This window comes from Pinus tabuliformis, chromosome 7, assembly GCF_031772625.1.
Source record: "Pinus tabuliformis cultivar Carrire ecotype Pingquan chromosome 7, CPIR1, whole genome shotgun sequence".
In the NCBI taxonomy this organism is placed as follows: Eukaryota; Viridiplantae; Streptophyta; class Pinopsida; order Pinales; family Pinaceae; genus Pinus; species Pinus tabuliformis.
In genome coordinates this window covers 1,937,350,435-1,937,372,930 of record NC_142293.1, presented here as the reverse complement: position 1 = coordinate 1,937,372,930, position 22,496 = coordinate 1,937,350,435, and the positions used below count along the sequence as shown (strand labels likewise).

General features: G+C 38.2%; 1 protein-coding gene across 3 annotated transcripts in view; it reads left to right on the top strand.

The window, feature by feature from the left end:
- The first annotated feature begins 10,031 nt into the window (after positions 1-10,031).
- The window catches only part of LOC149256230 (GPCR-type G protein COLD1-like), a 402,810-nt gene continuing 390,345 nt past the window's right edge, over positions 10,032-22,496 (top strand). For 2 of the 3 annotated variants that reach the window (XR_016267270.1, XM_089460701.1), the window contains exon 1: positions 10,032-10,734. Coding sequence is in view for 2 of the 3 variants with exons in the window: in XM_089460701.1 (XP_089316827.1) it covers positions 10,520-10,734 (215 nt within the window). In the remaining variant the exon portion in view is untranslated. The remainder of the gene's footprint in view (positions 10,735-22,496) is intronic. The other variant, XM_089460700.1, reaches the window with a different exon arrangement.

The window sequence follows — 22,496 nt, the reverse complement described above, 5'->3', positions numbered from 1 at the left end:
TACATGGTTTTTAAGGTCAATCTGGTTAGAGATAGCATTACTCACTGTCTTCTCTGGGATTTTCTTTCTCTGTTGTGTGGGTGTGTGAGAAACTAAAACCCTTTATGGATTTTCAACACAAATAAAGCATTCATGTTTTGTTATATAGATATGCTGTCATCTCCATGACATGCATGGTTTCTATTAATAACGAATGATTTAATGTGATTGGTATTTTTACATGTGTACAATTCTTGATAGTTTTCTTGGCTTTCTTGGCAAGGAATGAGTGATAATTGGGATGCCCTGCTAGCTAATAGTTCTAACAAAAGGTCAAAGTTCCAAATTCAACACATGCAAATGGAGATTGAAATCAATATGAAGTAAATTATCTTGGGCCTCTTCTTTTATTTTTCCCCTTCGTATAACAAGTTTAATGAGAAAGATAAAGTTGTATATTTAAATGTTGAATTTCTTAAAGAAGCCTATGACTTAGTTAGAGTGCTAAAATTGGGTAATTCTAGTTTTTGAGTTATTGCTCTTATTCTTGCCAGTTTTCTAGTTTAGGACTAGCAGGCTTTGTAAATTAGATTTTGCTTACTGTTTATACATTTTTCAACTATCCACCTATATCAAAGATGCTTTAGAGATTGTTTATTGTATATAATAATAACAAGAGTTCTAGTACATGTAATTCTAGTTGATAGATGGATAACATAATTGTGGAAATTTTTAAGATGGAATAAAGAAAAACCTAATTTTTTTTTTCTTTCATACAAAGTAAAGAAAAACTCTTCTATTTTTGATATAGAGTAAAGAGAGACAAAGGATTGCTTAATAAATTCAATTTGTTGATATAGATTTGTTTGAATGACTCACAATTGAATAGAACCAATATGGTTCCTCCAATAATAGGTATGTTGCCTTGCTTCTCTAGCTAAGCAATTTATCCTCCAAGTAAGTAATATGAAAGTAATTTGTGGTTGGTTTCCTACTTCTAGATCATGGACAATAGGTCCGAATTTGGAGATCTACAAGGTGGTGCCTCATAATGGAGCAAACAAGCACGAGATAAGGTCAAATAGTACATTGGTAGATAATGGAATGCTCACCAATTCCTTATAAGCATAGTTTCTTCTCTCTCTGAGAGGAAGATTGGTTTGAAGTGACTTCAGTTCTCTCTGCATGTGCATGCTTAATTGAGTTATAAGTGATGTTGAAGAAGGCGATGGATGATGGAAATGTTGTATGGGTGAAGGTGGTGAGTTAAAAGTAGATGCAGAGTTGGTGTAGAGCAATTTATGCAAAGATAGTGTAGATTGGTTAATTAATTGATTTAAGAGTCGTATGCTAGACTCCAAGCACTAACTTAGGATGTCAATAGCTTAGGATATCCAAGATCAAAACAAACAAATATGCATCAAAGTGTATTACAAATAAATAAAAAAAAATCGGGACGAAAAAGCATGATTGTATTTATATAAGATATATAAGAAAGCATATATGTACATTCGCTTGACAATTGAAAATGTCCCATATAGATCTGGAGCAGCATAGACATGGAGCATATTCCAAAAATGGCAAGACCTTGCCATGAAAACCGACAAAACCTGGGCTGTCAACCAGCAACAAGATTTTCAAAGATCATAGGGGAAACATAGGAGGAGAATCCTGCGGAAATAAAACAAGGAACAACATCATATGAAAACAATACAGACGGAGAGAAATAGAAGGCAAAAAGAAATCCGAGAAAACCTGAGGATCTGCAAAGGAAAGCTAGAAATCGGGAGGAGAGAATTCCTGAATGGAAAAAAATTTCCTTTCAGAAGAAACCTGCATATACCAAAAACCTGGAACCGATTGAAGACCCTTCTTTGATAAAACGTCTGCCTGCTGATTTTGAGCCCTGTTGATATGATGAATTGAGCCGCCCTCCATTCTATCCCAGAAAAACCTGATCCTGTCTAACCATCCTACAAGGTGAGGCCTGAAAATGTTATTTTTCCTAGAGACATAATCCACCATAACTTTTGAGTCTCCAAAGATTGAGACACCCTGTAAATTTAGAAAGAGACAAAAACTTAGAAGACCAGCGAGGGCCATCACCTCAGCTTTACTGTTGGTGCCCCTTCCCCCATTCCAGTGGATGAAAAATTGACTATTTTCATTTGCTAAAATGTGAACTCCATAGCCACATGATCCATTTTGTTTAGCTCCATCGAAATACGCCCTTGGCAGAAAAGAATGCTCCTGGGAAAGCTCTTTACAAACCTGATTCTTTTGCTTGAGAGGTTTTTGCGGGATTGCTTCATAGAGTGTAACAATATTGAAGAAGATTTCTAAGAATGGGGATCTTTTGCCATTGAAAATATAATTGTTGCGCCACTTCCATATGCTCCAAAGAGTGATAATGAAAATTGATCTCCAAGAATCCTTTTGCTCGCTGCACCAGATAAACGCTTCATTAATTGAAGCGTGAGACATATGCTGGATTCCATAGCAGTTCTACAGAGATTGCCATAGATGCTGAGATTTATTGCAATTTAGAAATAAGTGATAGTTGTTTTCCTCTGCTGACCTGCATATAGGACAAAAACTAGGACCCTGCCATCCTCGCTTCTTTAAGTTCTCCCAAGATAGGTTTTTGTTGTGGAAAGACAACCATGAGAAGAAAATCATTTTGGAAGAGCATCTAGATTTCCAAAAAATGCGAGGGAAGGAAGGATTGAGAGGAGATCGCTTTAGACCAATCAAATTTTGATAAACGTCTTTTACACGAATGGAATTCATCTCTTTCGAATTTCTCCAAATGAGACAATTAGACTCCGATGAGCGAAAGATGTCGCAATTTATGAGACGAGCCCTGATATGATCCCATTGAATAGCGATATCTACCGGCATCTCCAAACTTCCTGCTTCCCTCCATAGAGGAATCGGACCCTGCCAGCCCGAGATTAAACTGTCTCAGAAGAAAATACCTTTCCTGTGAAGAAAAATCAATAATGATTCAGGTACATTGATCTCCTTAGCACCGCTCAGAAACTGGTCTTTCCCAATAAGGATCTTTTTGCCGGATTGAAATCGCCAAATTAAATTCTTCAGGAAAAAGCTTTCAACCTTACGGAGGCTTAACGATATTGAAGAGTCATAAGAGGGGCCGATCCTTCCTTCCCTGAACCCGAATGATAGATCCTTCCTGCCCAAGTATTTCTTCTGAAATGTGTTGCTCCAAGGCCCTTCTTCATAAATCCCTCTCTACAGAGTCTTGCACAAAAGTGCCTTTCCGAATGACCGCAAATCTAAAAGACTCCATCCTCCCGTGCTCTTCGGCAAAGAGATATTGGATAATTTTGAGAGATGATATTTCCTTTTTCCCGCTTGACCACCCCAAATAAAATTTGTAGTAAGCTTATTCATTGATTGAATTATGCTCACAGGAAGAAAATATAAATGAGCCCAATAAACTGCAAGTTGATTTAACACAGATTGCGCCAGAATCACTCTACCCGCCAGAGAAAGGCATCTATACTCCCAGACTGATATCTTCTTGTAGAATCTATCTGGAATCCATTGCCAGTCCGCCTTTGAGTATCCATTTGCTTTTATGTGAAAGCCCAAATATTTAATTCCAAGACTGATGGATTGCGCCTTAATTCCAAAAAGAGCAGATAACCAATCAACTTCTTCTTGGCTGATATCATTGTGGAAAATGATTGACTTTGCGCTGTTTATCTGTAATCCTGTAGCCTTTTGGAATTTTTTAAGTATTTCATAGAAACATAACCATGTGAATCTGCATAAAATTCTGAACATTATGATATCATCCACAAAAAGATTATGAGAGATTTAAATGTTCCTGCAAATTTTCAGCGGACGACATCTATTTTCCTGACAGCCTTGTTGATATGGAGGCTAAGCGAATTCATAGCCAAAATGAATAAAAGCGGAGATAGGGGACAGCCTTGGTGGAGGCCTTTGGACGCTAGGAAAAAAGAAAATGGAATCTCGTTTATGATGATCGCATAATTCACCTTCTCAACACAGGCCATGATCCAATTAATCATGCTAGCTCTTAAGCCAACCTTTGCAAGTAAGCACCTGATGAATCCCCAATCAAGGCAATCATACGCGTTGCAGAGATTGATCTTGAGAATGACTGCATCACTTTTTTTGGAGTGAATGGCAAAAAGACCTTCTTGTGTGTTTGCGACCGCGTCCAGGATGTTTCTTCTCTGTAAAAAGCCGTGCTGATCCTTTATTAAGAATTTTGACAGAGTTCCTTTGATTCTTTCCGCAATGATTTTGGAAATGATTTTGTAAGAGATGTTACACAGTGAAATCGAGCGAAAGTCCATGAAGGACAGGACTCTGCATTTCCTTTTTTTGGAATGAGCGCTATATTAGTGGAGGAGGTTTTTTTATTGATGCTGCCTGACATCCTGGATCCTTCTACCATTCTTAATAGGTCAGTTTTGATGAGATCGAAAAAGTGAATGAAGAACTCTATCGTCCAACCGTCCGGCCCTAGGCATTTGTCCCTTTTAAAAGATTTCATTGTTCCTAACAACTCCTCCTCAGTTACTGGCTGGAAAATTTGATCATTTATATCCTTATCAAACATCTGAGGATACACTTCAATGCCCCACAGAATATCCTGAAACCTTTTGTCTTCAGATCTTTTGTACTGATTTTCAAAAAATTTCACTACCTCATTTGAAATTTCCTGTTGAGAATATAGGAAACCTCCTCTTCCAGCACTTATTTTCCACATAGAATTATTTTCACGCCTGGAGTTTGCGAATTTATAGAAAAATTTTGTATTCTTGTCCCCTTCCTTTAGCCATATCGCCCTACTCTTCAATCTCCAGAAAGATTCCTCCTGTTCTAAATTTTTTATTTTCTTCTTTTGTAGCTCCTTTATGCAACATCTCAATTTGAAAGATAGGAGATGAGTAGCCATAGCTCCCGATGCTCTGTCTAATTCCTTTTGAATTTTTCAGAGATCAATTCTGTTAGATTGCCTTTTCTTGAATTGCCACTCTTTTACCATCTTTCGAATGAATTCCATTTTGTCTCTGAATGTCATTAAAAGCGGAAAGGGATTAGAAGACGACATGTCACTCCAAGCTTTTTTTATGAGGTCGTTAAAAGCTGGATCTTCCAGGTATGATCTGTTGAATTTAAAAGAGTAGCCTTTCCTGAAACCCTTTTCCTTCCAGCCTAACAAAATCGGTCTATGATCTGAAATGAAAACATTCTCAATCGTTGAGAAAGGCATGCCCAACTTATCAATTAAACTAGCGTGAAGATTAAATCTATCAAGTGTCTTGGCTATATAAGCTTTCTCAATTCTTCCATTTTCCCACGTCGGATGCATTTGAGGAGGGAGGATGTCAACAAAATTCCTTCTCAACAGCTTATTTTTTATTCTGTTAGCAAGGGGATCCTTTTTTTTGTTGATGCTCCAGATTTCATCCATATTTAGTGTGACATTTAGGTCTCCTGCAATCAATAAATATTCAACATCAAAAATTTTAGAAGCAAAAAGTTTTTCCCAGAAAGGCAATCTGTTCCTGTAGGGAGCATATACATTCAAAATGTTTATTGGATATTTATGTCCCCTCATTTGTGCCGAGATCAGGATCCCCGCCAGACAACTATAAGTTTTTGCTTTGATCCAGTCCGGATCCCACAGGACTGCTAAACCACCCGAAAGGCTGTTAGCTTCCAAAGCAGAAATGTGCCAGGAGGGAAACATCTTCCTGAAATATGAGATTGTTACAGAAGAGGCGTGCATGGTTTCCTGGATTAGAATGATTTTGGGGTTTGCTGAGAGGAAAAGATTCTTTAACGCCACAAATTTTTGATCTGCCCCCAGACCCCTTATGTTCATGGATATGATAAAATTCATTTTGGAGGCTTCCCGGCCTTGCTTGCTCTAAGAGGCCTTTCTTCTGTCATGTCAATGATAGGAACATCTATAAGGGATAGATTACAGACTCCTCTGCCCGTGCCTTCACCTCTCCCCCTGAAGTGCCTACTACCCCTGTTGTTTTTTCTCCTCACCGTAATGTTACTTACGGAATTTGGACTTATTTGAGGAGACCTTTGAATTCCAAGTTTATGTATGGTGAGAGGCCTGAGCTCCAGCGATTTCTTGCTCAATAGGTAGTCCAAGTCACTGCCAATTGAGTTTGTAGGCGAGGATGTTGGGGAATTAACAGGGGTGGCAGTTATCATAATTTCTTTTCCTTTACCGGGTGGTGAATTGTTCTTAATTGGGGACGGAGATGAGGATTGTATAGTATGGACTTCCTTACTGATTTTTTAAAGGGATGAGGGACTGGGGGCGGATTAGGGACCTCGTGATCAGAGGCAGGCTCCAGAGGGGGCATTGATGGGGATATAGGCTCCAAGGGGATTGAGGTTTTAAGCGACAGAGGAGAACGCTGAAGGTCTTCAGAATTAGCCTTTTGCTGGTCTACTGACTTGGATGGAGATCGACTCTTTGAGGATGGAAACTTCTCCGGTTTCGGGCACGGAGATTTTATCCTAAAGGAATTTTCCGCGAACTGATGGAATCCATGATGCTTTCGGTTATTAATAGGGCGCCGTGAGCAATTCTTTATTAAATGACCAGTGCGATGGCATGCTGAGCATCTAAAGGGAACCCCCCAGAAATCCAGCCTTTGCCTAATTTTTAGCTCCCTCCAGTAAATATCAATATGATCCGGAAATCCTCCTCTGTAAGCTTTATCTATCAAAATCCACGCCACTCGTTTATCTTTCTCTCCTAAGCACCATGGATCAACATAAACACATCTTCCTATGGCGTTTCCAATTTCAGCTAAAGTTTCCTTTGACCATAACTCTAAGGGCAGGCCGGGAAGTTTGACCCATATCAAATTGTTGGAAGGGGTATTCTTTAACGGGTTATAACCCATATACCATCTGTGCAATGCCAAAAAACTTCTTCTATACACCCACTGTTGCTTCAAAATGATTTCCAGGTCACTAGAACTAAGAAAATGAAAGCAATACCATTCCTTTAGTAATCTGGCCACAATAGGAACATATCCTATTAACGGTTTCCATTGCAACTCCAGCCAGCTTCTCATCTTTGGGTCGTCCATCTCCGGAAAATGCCACCGTCCGACCAAAGCATTTCCCTGGAGACTTTCTATGCGGTCTGTCAGGTGAACACTATCTATTTTAATAGCTACGGGAGGGGGGACAATTTTAACAGGTTTTTGGCTTTTCTGAGAGTATTCTTCATCCAAAGCCTTCCCTATTAGTTGTTGTGTGTGGAGCATGATTGTTCAGAGGTCTTTGTTTCAGCCGGATGTATACCCTAGGAAGTTTGTACACCCCTCCACGTGGGGGGGACTTGTCCCCCCCGCGGGGGTCCAGGGGGGCCGATCCCCCCCCGGCTAGGGGGTTCGGGGGCTCGGGGGCAGCGCCCCCGAAGCTAAAAACAGATGTAAAATTGCCTTGTAAAAGTATAGTAATTTCTAGTCAATCTGGGTCGTTCATTAGGCGGATGTTCTGACGGTAGAACTTACGTTTAGTTTAGGGTTTTTTGCCCTAGAAGGCAACCCCTCTCTTTGTATGAGGGCATTGTATTTGAGCCTGTGTAATAGATGTGTATTGGGTGAGCGAGAAACAGAGAGGTGAGACTGTGAGAGAAAACAGAGGATTTTACAACGAATCTGCTGTAGGTTGTGTCTCTTCATTTTGCTGGATAATAGAGAGGAAGGACTGGCTGTTCGAGGTGGACATAGCCCAAACTGGGTGAACCACGTATATCTGTGTCTCTCTTGTTTTATGCGTTTTCTGTGTTTATATTTCTGCAATATTTTATGTGTTCCATTGCTCCGTAATATATAATTTTATAACATTAGTTCCCTTTCTGTTTGACTGATTTCTCGAAAAGGCCTTGCCTTTGCTCGGTCAAAACCATCCAAGTCATCCTGTGGGTCCGAGGGACGAACCGGCATGTCATCCAGGGTGGACTGCCATTCATTTGACAGCTTGGCATTTTCGTGGACAGATTCTGCCTGGATGACCACTTATATCATAGCCTGCATGACAGATGAGTCGGACGGTAGATCCATTCTTAAAGAGGCCACCTAACTCTTACCTCACGGGTACCATAAGAAATCCAAGAATGATATGTGTCGGACACTACAATCAATGAGGACAGCTGTTTTCTCAACCAAATACCCGGATAAGGAAGGTTTAAAATTATATTCGTCTGACCGCAGTACTGACAGAGGAAGCCTCGGGAAATAGGTGGTTCTTTTTCCAAAAGGGGAGATGTTTATTAGGAGGCCAGCTGTCCACCTATTTTAAGAAGGATGACTATATCATGAGTTGGGCTCTGACAGACGCGAAGGATTTTGAAAAATGACGGCTTTGCTTAATTCAGAAACTCTGATCCCGTCCCAAGGATAATTTAATATCCAGGATATCTCTTTAATTGACTCTGCCCGAGGATGTCCTGGAAAGGGGTTGGTAATTAAGACTTGTACCATAGACCATAATCCGGTATCCGGGGAAAAAAATCCGGCCCAGAAAAACCAGGAGGATTCGAAAGGTGACGACAATGAGCCGAGAGTTTCAAAGCAGTTCAGAAATTCACCAGAACAAAAACCTTTACGAAGCTTCTTCAGGACATACTATGCAACAACAAAAAACCTCACAGACACACCACCAGTGACCTAGCTTAAAGCGAAAATCTGAGCATGGCTTGGTAATGACAAAGTAGTTTTGAATCTTGAAAACCGATATCCATGACCAGCTTAAAAAAGGTTCCCCAGACATGTGAGATCCACAAGTATTCCACAAGAAACTTAAAGAAAAACATAACTTATAGACCAGGCCATCCTTTCTCATTGTATCAAAACTAAATTTTAAACATCATGTTGGTATTCATATTCAAAGATTTAACCAAAATTTAACTACTTTGAAAAAGCTGGTAACTTTCTTTTAAACAAAATCCTTATGACAAGAAACAACATAAACTTAAGACAGAAGAAACTAACCTGGAGACGCTGCAAGTCGAGGGCAGAGTGCAAACGGTAAATGAAGAATAACAACACATCTAGAGAAAAAACGAGGCCAGGAGCACAGGATTGTTAGATAAAAGATCAATAGCCGAAATGGCATGCCTCTGCGAAAGGAACACAGGGACGAAGAACAACATGTCCAGAGAGAAAACGAGTCAAGGAGTACAGGATTGCAAAAAGCCGAATTCTGCGAAAAGATACACAAGGATGAGGTAGCGGTGTTCGTAGAAGGGGCTCCTCTTGGGGAGGAGAACCCCAGACAGAATGCCAGCCGGTGGAATGTGAAGCGGGATTAAGCGAAAAACATGCAAAACTCTGTTCCGTTAGGTGTCATGGTTTGAGAAGAGCGGGGGACTAGCGAGGATTTTTCATGGAAAGGCTGGCGCAAAGAGATGTGGCATGGGAGCGGAAGAGACGACATGTATTGGTCATTGATACGCACTTGTGTTAAGCTTATAGGCTGCAGACCACCATCGCGTTCTCTGGTTGGACGACTTTACCAGCACACCGCCACTCAACTGCCGCGCTCCCGATCTGGTTGTCTTTCATTGTTGAACTATGCAAACTTGTGCAGAGAAATCTACAAATAAAAACTTAGGATAACATAATGTTTCAATGTAAAAAACTGTAAAAATTAATTAGGACCCATTATGATACATCGAAACTGAAATGATAATCATAAAATTCTTAAGATTTTCGACTTTAATGTCATGTACTAGTTCATCCACTTAAGTTCTTAATAATAATGATTATTGAGTTTAATAAACTTATAATAAATAAACTTAATAAACTTCATATTTATCGTGTGAGGCACCAAAATCCCTATATTTACTATATCATAATTTAATCAATGTCAAGAATGGTCCCCGTACCTAAATATGCGTATTCAAGCTAAATCTATATCCCCATACCCTTAGGTTGTACGCCCCATCTCTTAATACCTCAACACTGTGTGTGAAACATATTTATGTCATCTTTTCCAACCTCTGAATTACACATCGCGGGTTGTGTGGTAAGAAGTAAAGGAGATGAAATGACGCAGGGAGGAAGAAGCTAAGAGAAGGATGGGAGGGTATTTAGGCGTTTAGTGAGATACTATGTGTGTCGGGGAGCCAGAATTTGAACTCGAAACCTTTTATTGTGGACATGGGACAGGGATGGGCAATATGCGAAGGAATTGTAGTGTTTGGATCGCTGGTATCGCGGGTTGTGTGGTAAGAAGTAAATGAGACGAAGGAATTGTAGTGTTGGGATCGCTGGTATCGCGGGTTGTGTGGTAAGAAGTAAATGAGACGAAGGAATTGTAGTGTTGGGATCGCTGGTATCGCGGGTCGTGTGGTAAGAAGTAAATGAGATGAAATGATGCAGCGAGGAAGATGCTAAGAGAAGAATGGGAGGTTATTTAGGCATTTAGTGAGATACTATGTGTGTCGGGGAGCCAGAATTTGAACTCGAAACCTGTTATTGTGGACATGGGACGGGGATGGGCAATATGCGAAGGAATTGTAGTGTTGGGATCGCTGGCAGCTCTGGGATGGACGGGCCTCTGGTTCCTCAACCGCAAATTGTACAAAGAATACGAAGAGAAACGGGCTCTCGTCCAGATCCTCTTCAGCATTGTTTTCGCCTTCTCCTGCAACCTTCTCCAGCTCGTTCTGTTCGAAATCATACCTCTCCTCTCTACACAGTCAGTCTTCAGATTTTAATTGACGCTTTAATTTAATTTTATGTTCTGCTAAATTTTGCTTTCATTGTTTTTCCGGGAATTAACGAGAATGAATGCATTTGTTTTTAATGTCACCGCCTTAATGAATTATTTGTTATTTTAAACTTTCGGTTAAAACTAAGCAGATCGTTCCCTTCCCTGTTTGCTTGCCTATTAGGTCACATAAGAATACTAATATATTTATCACGTAAAATCTGCCGTAGCTGCCATAGGGAAATTAAGAGAGATCTTCTTGAAGCTGAACAGGTAAAATAAATTAAAGATGATTTCCTTGACTCTGTTTTAGAAATGAAAATTTAATGTCGTACTAGTGTGAAAAGCTATATGGTCCAGGATTATTTATTTAGTCCTTTTTATCGTGGAAAAAAACTGAAAATTGTTGTTAATTGCTAATTGTCAAATAAGTACGGATAGCACCATTAATGTTTACTTGAAACACGGGAAAAATAGATCAGCTTCGTCTTTTAGGAAAAAAGTCGGATTTGTTCAATGGAGGAAAATTTTGAGTGGTTTTGCCTCTTCTTGCTCACTCCAACTTGAGTAAAGTTTTTCTTCTGCTGGAATTCTGAGTACTGACAGCTTCAGTTGGAACTCTCACGGATAGCTACATCTCTCGCTTTTTTTTGGGAAATAATAATTAGTAATTAGACACATGCATTGAAAAGTGTTAGAAAATTATATATTACAGAGCAATGGTACACATAAAATATTGCAAAGATACAAACATAGAAAACACATAAAACAAGAGAGACATAGATATACGTGGTTCACACCATTCGAGTTATGTCTACGGAGAAACAAACTGTACTTCCTTTATATTATCCAGTAAAATGAAGAGATACAATTTACGACAGATCTGTTGTAATTCATTCTTTGCTTTCACACAACCTCCTCTCTCTTTCTTGCTTAGAATACATATACACAGCGACAATACAATTCCCTCATATAAACCGAGGGTTGCTTTCTAGGGAAAAAAACCCTAAATTAACATAACTTCTACTGTCAGATCATCCCCCTAATGAACGACCCAGATTGACTACGGAATTACAATATTTTACAAGGCAATTTTACATCTATTTTTAGCTTTGGGGGCGCTGCCCCTGAACCCCCACTAAGGGGAGCTCATAAAATCGTCGTCGCCTCCACCTGGACTCCCCTGGCGGCAATTAAACGGACGACGTTGCCACCCAGTTAGGCACTGGGTTCCAACGTGGCAATACCTCTGAATAGAGAAGATAATCAGGCTCCACACCCAACAAAAAACAATTATTATTATTATTATTTTAACAAAAATGATATTTATTTGTATTGTTATTTTTTTCCAGTAGGTTGCAAAACATATCATAACTCAGTTGTGGGGTAAGTCATTACTGGCTACTATCAGCCAATCTGGGTTGACTCATCATTTTTATTAAAGGAGAATTATGCCCCCTGAAATGACTAGCTAGTGGTCAATATGGGGCCGATTTTCACTCTAGAAGATACTTTTGGATCTGGGCCTTTAACCTGTCTCCTTAAGTCTGATGAAGATGAGCCATTTGATAATCACAATTAGTTTTAGATCAAGACCAAAGATTATAGTAAGAGAAAGTTGAAACTTCAAAGTGCAATTAGTTTTAGATCTTACTCCAAGACCAAAATAGTAGGAGGAAGTTGAAAGTACAGTTTACACACATTTTCAATTTTATCTAAATAATATTAAAACTAAAGTAAAAACATCATATTCTTTAATTTTTGCTTCAATATCTTCACAACGTTTTGATGTAGAAATGACAAAAATTATAAAACTATAAAAAAACTAATCAATATTGGGGTATATTTCAGTGGCACAACATTATAGTCTTAGATTGCTCGTGTTCCAACCCAAATATTACTGTCCTATAGGTTCAATTCCAAAATGAGTACAAAACAAGATGACAAACCTCAAAATTAAAAAGGAATGGACTCTCTTAATTAGTTTTTGTTTCCAGAAGAAAAAGAGAAAATCGATCATCCAAGGTAGGGAAGTACTACAATTCTGGACTTCCTTCTCTGTGGTAGGTTATGCATAACGAGGAACATAACATGATACGTCCTACAACTCAAGGAATGACTTGGCAAGACAATCATTTTGAATTGACTCGTTGCTCAACAACTTAGAAAACTCAACACGAAAACTTGTGCAAAGAGAATAAATTGACAGACTGAACAAGATGTAGAATTCAAAATACATTTGTTTTTGGGCCCAAAAGATTGAAGGCATTTACATTGCACTAGGAAAGTGTAAAACATCTATCGATGCATGAAATACTCATACCATCTACTAAATAATAAGTAGGTGATCCGAAGAATCAAGGTTCAAAATCACTAACACATTATATATGACACATCTACTACTTCATTGTTTGCAATGTTAGCTTCTTCTAAGTTCTGCCTCATCCTTTGCCCTTTTAGATCTGTTCTTGGGTGCTAATAATTAGAATAAGATTAAAGGATTGAATATTGTACTTGCTCAAACAGATGATTTTTATAATATTTATTTTGTTCTCCTTGTTGAGATCCTTTGCGAACCTCACTTTGTCTAGCATAACTTTGTGGCCTGTTGATGCTTTATTCAATTCCTGAATTAGATCGAAATCTTCCACTTCAGTTTAGGACACCTTTACAATGGATGAGGGCTTTGGTTCTGCTTCCTTCCTTGCATCTTCCTTATTAGCATCTCTTTGGATGTCTGGTACTCTTGTTGGCCCATGCAATCCTTCTTGAAAGGCCATAACTTGATGCAAAATTTTGTTGGTGATTTGTCCATTTCTCAACAGTACTAGGGCCCCTAAAATTGGCTCCTCGTTTGGAATAATCTTGTTGTTATGGAACTGAAGATGCATTCCAAGGATAAGATGTATGAGTTGCCTCTAATGTGTTTGCTCCACTACATTGTGTGAAAAGAATTTCTATTGCAATAAATGGTCTTTGGCAATTTCATAGTGATTGTTGTACCTGTTTCTCGTAGGTAGTTCTTGGCTGCAAAAACTACGCCGAGAAACCAACTCAACCAGCCTTTAGGTTCAAGCTGGCCCTTGAACTAGAGGGGGCTCCCTCAATTATTACGAGACATTGTCTAACGCTATTCACTGTGATTGAACAACAACCTATGAAGCACAATGGCTAGATTTATGATTTAGTTTGGGTGGTTGCTAATGATTACCCAATCTCTGTTCATGAATAAAGGCCCCTCTTACAGAGTCCTTGCTCAAAGTGTCAGCTTCTAGTCTGACAAAATAACATGATTTATAAAGAATTTGACAGAAGAATATAAGGATATTCCTGATAATTAAGCAGTCAAACTGAATACTTAATCAATCAGGCAAATTTGGATGCGTGTAGAAAACTTCTATAGCCCAACAAAACACATTGCAGAGAATGATAGAAGGCAAGAATTAGTAAATATGTAGAGGAGCTATCTCAGACAAATAGTCCAATAAACTGATCTCTTTAAATGATTACAATTTTGTAGGGGATTTTAGAAAGATTGATACTCAATCTATTCTTACCCAGAATCTTCTATGCAATCTTGAACATGTGCAGAAAGATAGAATGAAAGTACTGGAAAAACAACATGAAACACAATTTCTGTCATGAACTAGAGCCATAAGAATATGATGTTGTCCTCTGACATGATTCTAGGTTAATTAATCGTGGCAGAGCATCTAAAATGTTTTGTTTGTTTTAAAGTTTTTGGATGACCAATGTTATGAACAGTTTGAAAACAAGTGCTTAAACTTTAACAATTGCCAAATAAAGTGAAAGGGTTGTTTATTTGTCTTCAAATAGTTAATTGATTTTAATTGAATGAATAACATAGTATTAAAGAATTACAACTTACTAAATATTCAAACTGAATATTTAATTGTTTACCTGCTCAACAAAATGTATTTAATCTCATGCAGACGGGTGTGACAATTTATAGATATAGAGGAGTTTATAATAACAAATAGTTTTATAAACTAATCTCTAATTATTGTTTATAACTTCACAGGGGATTTAAGATGGACTGATATTCAGTTTGATCTTACCCAAATTTCTGCATAAAGACTTAAATACATGAAGAAAAACATAATGAAATGAACACATAAGAAAAACTTACAAGAAGACAAACTATTTGAGGCAAATCCAGAATCCTTTCATTAATTTGAAGCAAATCTCTAGTTCAGTTACAATTCTGCTTTGAAAGCTCATCCAAGGGTTCAACCCTTAATAACTTGAAGGAAGAGTTATTTATACAAAATGAAAGATCTTCTAGAGACATTCTTTAACAAAAATACAAAATAGTACAAAAATATAGGAATTCTAAAACTGCTGAGTTGCTGGCACTATCTTCAAGGAATTTGTTGATGATCTGGTCCCCAAAAAGTGCTGCCTTGCTGTCTGTCAGTTGGTGATGAAAGTTACTCGATGATTTCACACAAGTGATCCCATCTATCTTCACTTGGTATAGAAAGATTAACCAATTTTCTGTAGACTTCATCAACCTCGGTATACTTTTCAAAAGTAGGCTTATTAACAAAGATATGTTTGATTTCATGCTTGATTATTAAATCAAAATTCAAAGCCTCTAAGAATTCCTTCCCTGTAAGGTGACCCTTAATACCTGCAAATTTAGCTTTATCAGTTGCAATTGCATAAAGATTTTGACAATATTCCTCCAAACTGATTAACCTGTCATTTGGTGCCACTAATCTGGCAGTCCTCTTTGGTTGAGTAAGTTAAACTTGAAATGAAACCTTTGGACAATGATTTTCAAGGTCTGGCATTTTGTCTCTAACTGAGTCATGAGATTCTTTTTCTGCAAAACCTTCTTAATCTCTAGAATAGTTTCTGTCCTGTCAACAATCTGAATCTCTTCTAATTCGGCCTTGGTTTTTTATTGAGCACTTTAATCATGTTTGTAGCTTCACTTGGTTTATCCTTAAGGAGTTCTGACTTCTTCAATAACTGTCTGGCATTTATTAATGAGCTCTTCCTGTTCAAAAATAATATGTATGGAGGGCCACTCTTCTGTTATAGCTTGACTCATTCTCCAACTCTTCAATCCTTCTTGTCAATTTGTGGGACTTTTGCATCTCTTCAACATAAAGTGTATCATTCTTAATCTTCTGTGTCTCCAGATTTTTGAATTTCTTGTGAAGCCTTTCATTTTCCTGTCTTTGGAGAGACAACTCCTGTATGACTTTGTTTAAATCACCTGCTGTTGATGTAGACTTTGCTGTTGCCGATGTCGATTCCCCTGCTGTCCTTGACACTGTAATGGGTATAGCTGTAATTGGAGCTATGGCTACTTGAGCAGATTCTTCCTTTTTGATAATGTCCTCTGCAACTTTAACATCAGTGGGATCATACACAATTTTGATTACTAAGTCTTAATGATTTTACCCTGTTATCCTTTGCCAGAGAGGATATCTTTTCTATTTTTAATTGTGACTGCACATTTGAAAGAGCTGTCCTTAATTTTGATAATGCCATAGCAGTGTTAGTCATGGTGGAGAAAAGCATCTCACCAGACTGTCTGTGCATGTCCATCTGGTCGATTGGGTGTATTTGGTTGGCATCAAAGGAAAATATGGTCTTCTTGTAGTCTGAAGAAGCCTTTGGAAATGGCACTTGAGCTTGTAGGAATGCCATTTGCATCTTGCCTTTTTCACTGTCAAAGGCTGTCAATAACATGTGTTGTGAAGTGGATGTCTGTTTCCAAAATTGAGCATAGACATTTGCCTTCAGAGATTCATTCTTCTGTTTAATTTCAAGGAAATTGGTGAAGATGTTTGGCTCCTCTTGCTCACTTACTCCTGCAGACTAGGTGATCTCCAACAAATTCTGTGAAACTGAAGAGGAGGATGGAGTGGTGATTACATTTTCTTTTGACCCTGTAGAAACTTGTGAATCATCCAAATTGATGATTATAGGCTCTTTCTGACCTTGAATAGTAGTACCTTTGGAGTCAGTCTTTGATTTCTTCTGATAAATAACGAATTCCTTTGCACCCTTTGCTGAAGATGAAGATTCTTCTCTTGGCCTCTTTTCTTGCCTGCTTTGAGAAGTGGGAGTCTAGAGGGTAGAAGGAGGTAAAGTCTGTTCTTCTGCTTCCTGAAGTGTGTTCTCCTCCCACTGTTGATTTCTGTACTTTTCAATCTCTGGTCTTGGAGTATGATTGTAAGGTGTGGTTTTGAGTTCCACCCTTAAGTTGGAGATTATACTAAATGGGTCATAAGACCAGGTGAAACTTGGTTGGAATCCCATCTGTCTGAGGATTGAGTCTGCTTCAATGCCTACTGATCTGGTATTGTAAATAAATGATCCCACTTGGGACTTGATTTTGAACTAAGATTTCCTCTTCCTTGAAATAAAATGTAGCTCATCCATATTGATCATTTGCCTTATATATTCTAGAGAGAAAATTCTCATTGGAACATATTTAGGCAATTTGTATGGAGCTAGTTCACAGCCATACACCCTAATTTCTGTGTAATTCTGGTAAAGATATCAGTCTCCTGTCTTAGCTTGGTCACTTAGGTGCAGAATTCTTTTAATTTCTGCACTGATTCTAGGCTCACTCTGACTGCTGAGAATCTGTGCAACTAGATGAATAAAACAATCAATGAAATTTGAAAATTTGAACTCAGTTGAGTTCCTCCTGATCAATGAAGTCCACTGTGTGACTGATTGACTTACTTGCTGATCATCCTGCTTGTGTAAAGTTATAGGCAACATGTCTCCTTGTTGAAAAAGGATCATATGCACTAATACAAAAGAATATTTGAATACTCCTTCAGTAGTGATTTTCATTAATTGTTCATGCATACTTTTAGCCAAAAATTGATTGTAATTATACATGAAAGCTGGTTTGTGTTCTTTGGAGAAGATGGATAGATAACCTAGAATAGATTCATCTACCCATTGATCTGTTTGGTAACCTAACAAGCAAGAAACTAAAGAAATTATATGTTTAGCTCTCTCAGGGAACATGGATGCTGGATAAGGAGGGTTCTTTTTAGGAAGTTCAACATCTTCTGGAAGAAAGATCTCAAAAATTTGAGCTCTTTGGGGGAAGTGAGCTTATGGTATAGATCCATTAGGACAACAGTGGAGAAAAAGCTAAGGGAATCATTCTCAGGGATAAGAAGCATTTTATTGATGGTTTTAGGGGTGATAGATATCAAAATGTCTCCATTCTAAGCTACCACAGTTCTCTATAGGGGATTGTACTTAGCTTGACACCACATGACTAAGTCAGGAAATGGATGGGTCTGAGGAAACATGAACATGGGCAATAAAGATTCCCATAAGTTAATTTCATCTTCTGAGTCCTGATAAGTCTGTTTTAACCAATGGTGCAATTCGAACATATCGAATTTGCACTCTGTGTCTGCAATTTTGAAAAATTGGTCAGCTAAGGGAATGTGGTCAAGGTCTAGGGTATCAGTGACTTTGGGATTTTCCTGCGATGAGGTTTTACTACCAGAGGGCTGGTCCTTTCTTTTTGGTGCCATTATTTGCAAAAATGGTGGAAGAAATAACAGAAGGCTAGGAGTAAGAATACCTAACAAAGAGGAGGTTTTGTTCTGATGGTAAATCTGGTTATGCTGCAAAGTAGGCGCAAGGAGCAGTCGAGCTTTGGAAACCTGTGAATCAGAAATAAAAACAAAGCCAGGGAAATCACGCAAAGGGGATGAGGGGTTTATTTATAACGGGAAATGTATAACCATTAAAAGGAAACCGTTACCGAATGGGAGGATATTCATTTATGGCCAATGGGAAGCTGGTAACGACTGGAAGAAACGGATAGGCAGATAGGAATGTAATGAATATGGACACGTGGAGTGAAAGGATTAGTGGATGGAAGGCACGGGAAACGAAGATAACCGTTGGCGGGATGACATATGAATGAAGTGGGATGAGCGGATTTTGGAGGGGGGGGTAGTGGTAAGTGGTAATGAGAAGTAAGGAGGGAGTGACACGTTGCAATGGGCCCTCCATGAGGGAAACCACTTTTCAAACCACCCCCTTGCCGTTATCGTGCAACGGTCGAAGGGGGTGCGAAATGGCTTCCCCACCATTGATCTGGGCGGGGAAGAGGATCACCGTCCAAAGGTATCGGCTCGTTAGCGCTTCACGACAAATTTCCTTTTTCGTTTTATGACTTTGGTTAAAACATCATAAAGTTTTATTTATACAAAAATTAATCACCTTTAAGAGGTAATTAAGTCCTAATCAAACCAATCTTAATCTAAATTTTGGCGCATTTGGACTAGCAACCAATTCTTTGCCTAATTTCTTTGTAACCCTAATCTAATACATCATTTGGCCAAATTTTGAGCATGTTAGGCCATCATTTATTCTATTCTATCCTATCTAATGATGTTCTACCAAGATTAAACAATTTGGTGAACTTATTCACTAATCTAAAACATAAATTTAAATGATTTGATCATGATTAAACTATATGATTCAAATCAAAACAACAGGTTGTGGCATTTAAACAAGCTGCACACAAAACCTTAATTTATTACAATGTAATTTATTCCTTTGAAGTGGCATTTAAATTAGCTCACTTGTACAAATTTTGATTTTCTTTTGATGGGGTTTCATTTCATCTCTTTTTTTATTTTTCATTTTTCATTTTCATTTTTTATTCTATATTTTTTTCATACCCTCTTTTATAAATAAAAACTAACTTATCAAAAATAAAGAATGTTACAGCAGTGATGATATTTATTTTCAATGGTCCTCATGTAGTCTTATTTTGCTCCACAAAAAGGACATATGGTCTAGAAGGTTCAACCATCATTTGGTGTGGCATTCCATAAAAATACCTGTTATTCCCCAATGGTTAACTACCTTTGAGACATCTTCACAAGGATGTAGTATGTACTCTTGCTGATTTCATGAGCATGCTTTCTCAGACTCTCTAGACCCAGATAGTTCTCTTAGTTTCTCCTACATTCATATCATTAAGCTAGCTTAGTTGTGGTATATCAAATGCTCCACCCTCACCTCTTAGATTGACAAATGATGGTACAATTTGGCTTTATCATGCTATATCTTGATATTCCATGCATTGGTGTTTTTACTTGGATGTGGTGTTATAACTTTTGGGTCTTGACATGAAAGTGGTAAACTTTAAATGAGATCCAATGACACTTCCTATCATTAAAGTCGTATTATTTGCCTCATTGTACCTTCAAGGACATGTTTTTTGTCTAGAAGTGTCATCATTTCTCGGTTCAATTTGTACTACAGGGAAATTGGTTAAGGTAGTGTCTTCCACATCCCAACCATGCTTAACACTTTTTGCTTCCCCACTTTACTCCATCCCATCCATAAAAAGCTATCCCCTTTCATTGTTTGACTTATCAAATATCACCAAGAAGGTCTAAACGGAAAAAAGCCTAAATCATTAAAGCCAAAAATGCTAGGAGGTGGAGAGCCAATATAGTTAAAAGTCAATAAAATGTTAAATTTGGCAACTAGGGCCAAACATAACTTTGCACAGCGCTTATGAGGTAGCTGATATTTTTCTTGGATTCCTCTATTCAAGAGGTGTAGGATTGATCTAAAGATCATCCCATTCTGACATGTACAAATGAATTTATGAATTTATTTTGATTATGGACAAATTGGCAAGGTCGGCCAACCATCAAATTAGCATCCTCTAGCCTTCAACTTTGCATATAAATACAAGGTGCCTCCTCCTCATTTTGGCATCTCATCTCATTCATCTTTCTCTCTCTCATCTTGATTGGGTACGGATTTCTGGGCCTCTCTCTCTCCACACATGTGAAAGGAAGACTGTCTTTTCTAGCTGCTGCGTTGACCAGATTTGACCGAAATTTCAGGAGGCTAACTTTGACCAACATTGACCCTATTTGACTTCGGTTTTGTGAGGGAGACTTTTGTTTGGGCAGATCACTGTTTTGGGCACAAAAATCGAGGCAGTTTGACCCCTGCGTTGACTAGCGTTGATTGCCCTAATTCAGGTTGCTGCGTTGACTTTTGTTGACCAGATTTGACTGGTTATTTTCAGACTGTTTTGGGCTGCATTATCTTGCTGTTGGAGGCCGAGTTGACCAAGGTTGACCGAGCTATTTTGGAGGTCAATTTCAGCCCTGTTGACCAACGTTGACTTTCTGGTTAGGGCTTTCTGTTTTTGCTGTTTTGACTAATCAGTTTGGGCAAGTGAATATTGTAAATTGTACTCTTTCTCTCTGCTGAACTTTTGAAGAATTATAAGAAGAATTGATCAAGGGTTTCCCCACATTAGGGTTTGTCCCTGGCTGGTGCCATATCTTGTGTCCTCTTGTGTTGGCTTGTCTTCTACTGTTATTGTTTATGTTCTATCTGCATTTTACTATCATGTCGATGTGATTGCTATACTGGATATGATATTGCGCTAATAAAGAAAATTGAAGTAAATTGCTCTTAAGCATAGAACATACCATTGTTATCCTAAAATTAACATTAAGTTAGTGTCTTCCACATCCCAACCATGCTTAACACTTTTTGCTTCACCACTTTACTCCATCCTATCCATAAAAAGATATCCCCTTTCATTGTTTGACTTATCAAATATCACCAAGAAGGCCTAAACAGAGAAAAGCCTAAATCGTTAAAGCCAAAAAGGCTAGGAGGTGGAGAGCCAATAAAGTTAAAAGTCAATAAAATGTAAAGCTTGAGTGAGTGTCACCTCACTATGAGGCCATTGTCCTTCGTCCCATGGTTGTCTATGAATATTTAAAGAAAAGGAACCTGTTCAATGATTATGAAAACTTAAAGAAAAAAGGCAAAAGGGAGTAGTTAGAAGCAAAGCTGAGGAAAGTTAGTTCAATGCTAAGCTCCCTCTTTAAAGGCTTCTATACCTAAAACGCCTAGCTCTTGAAAGCTAGATGATAAAAAATATAAGATCTATACATCAATACATAACTAACCTTTATTATGTTGTAATGGAATAAATCATCGAGGATATACCACCTAATGGCACACAAGAAGTTGAACCTACTACCATAAGTGGCTGCCTTGCATTGAGATCTATGACAAATATGTGACACTGTGTTGAGATTTGTAATGTAGCATTAGGATTAATGTACTTGTATTTGGCCATATCTATTGACATTGGAATTTGTGCCATTTTTCTTGGAATGTGTACTTGATTGGGAATTGTGCTACCACATTAGGATGCGTGATAGTGTGTCAGGCAATGATAAGGATTCCACATCATCCTTATGTACCACATGGACTTTCTAGAGGACACAGATGCTTAATTGGAGGTATATTCTCACACATGTGGATGGTTAGAGAATTAGGGTGGCTAGCTTTAGGGGCAATTATCTTTTGACATATCCAAAATTCTTACAAATCAACACCATGGCCACGAGATTTTAGAAATGGGTTTATAATAGAAAATCAGATAAAACTTGACCTAGTTATGGTGCTGCTGAAATTGCTGCATGAAAAGTATTGTGCATTTAGACCACTTGATTTCCACATGCGTGGGTTGTTAGAGCATATAGTGGGGCACTCTTCTATTGACGGGTTTTGAGGGTTTTTTATGCCTACTTATTGTATTTTAAGTGATGGTTTGATATTTTTCAAGGGTTAGACTAAGGAATTTTAATATTTTATAAGGTTTGTTGGAGGACAAAGCTACTACAAGGCCAAAGAAGGGTACCTTGCTCCACTTGGAAGGGTAAATC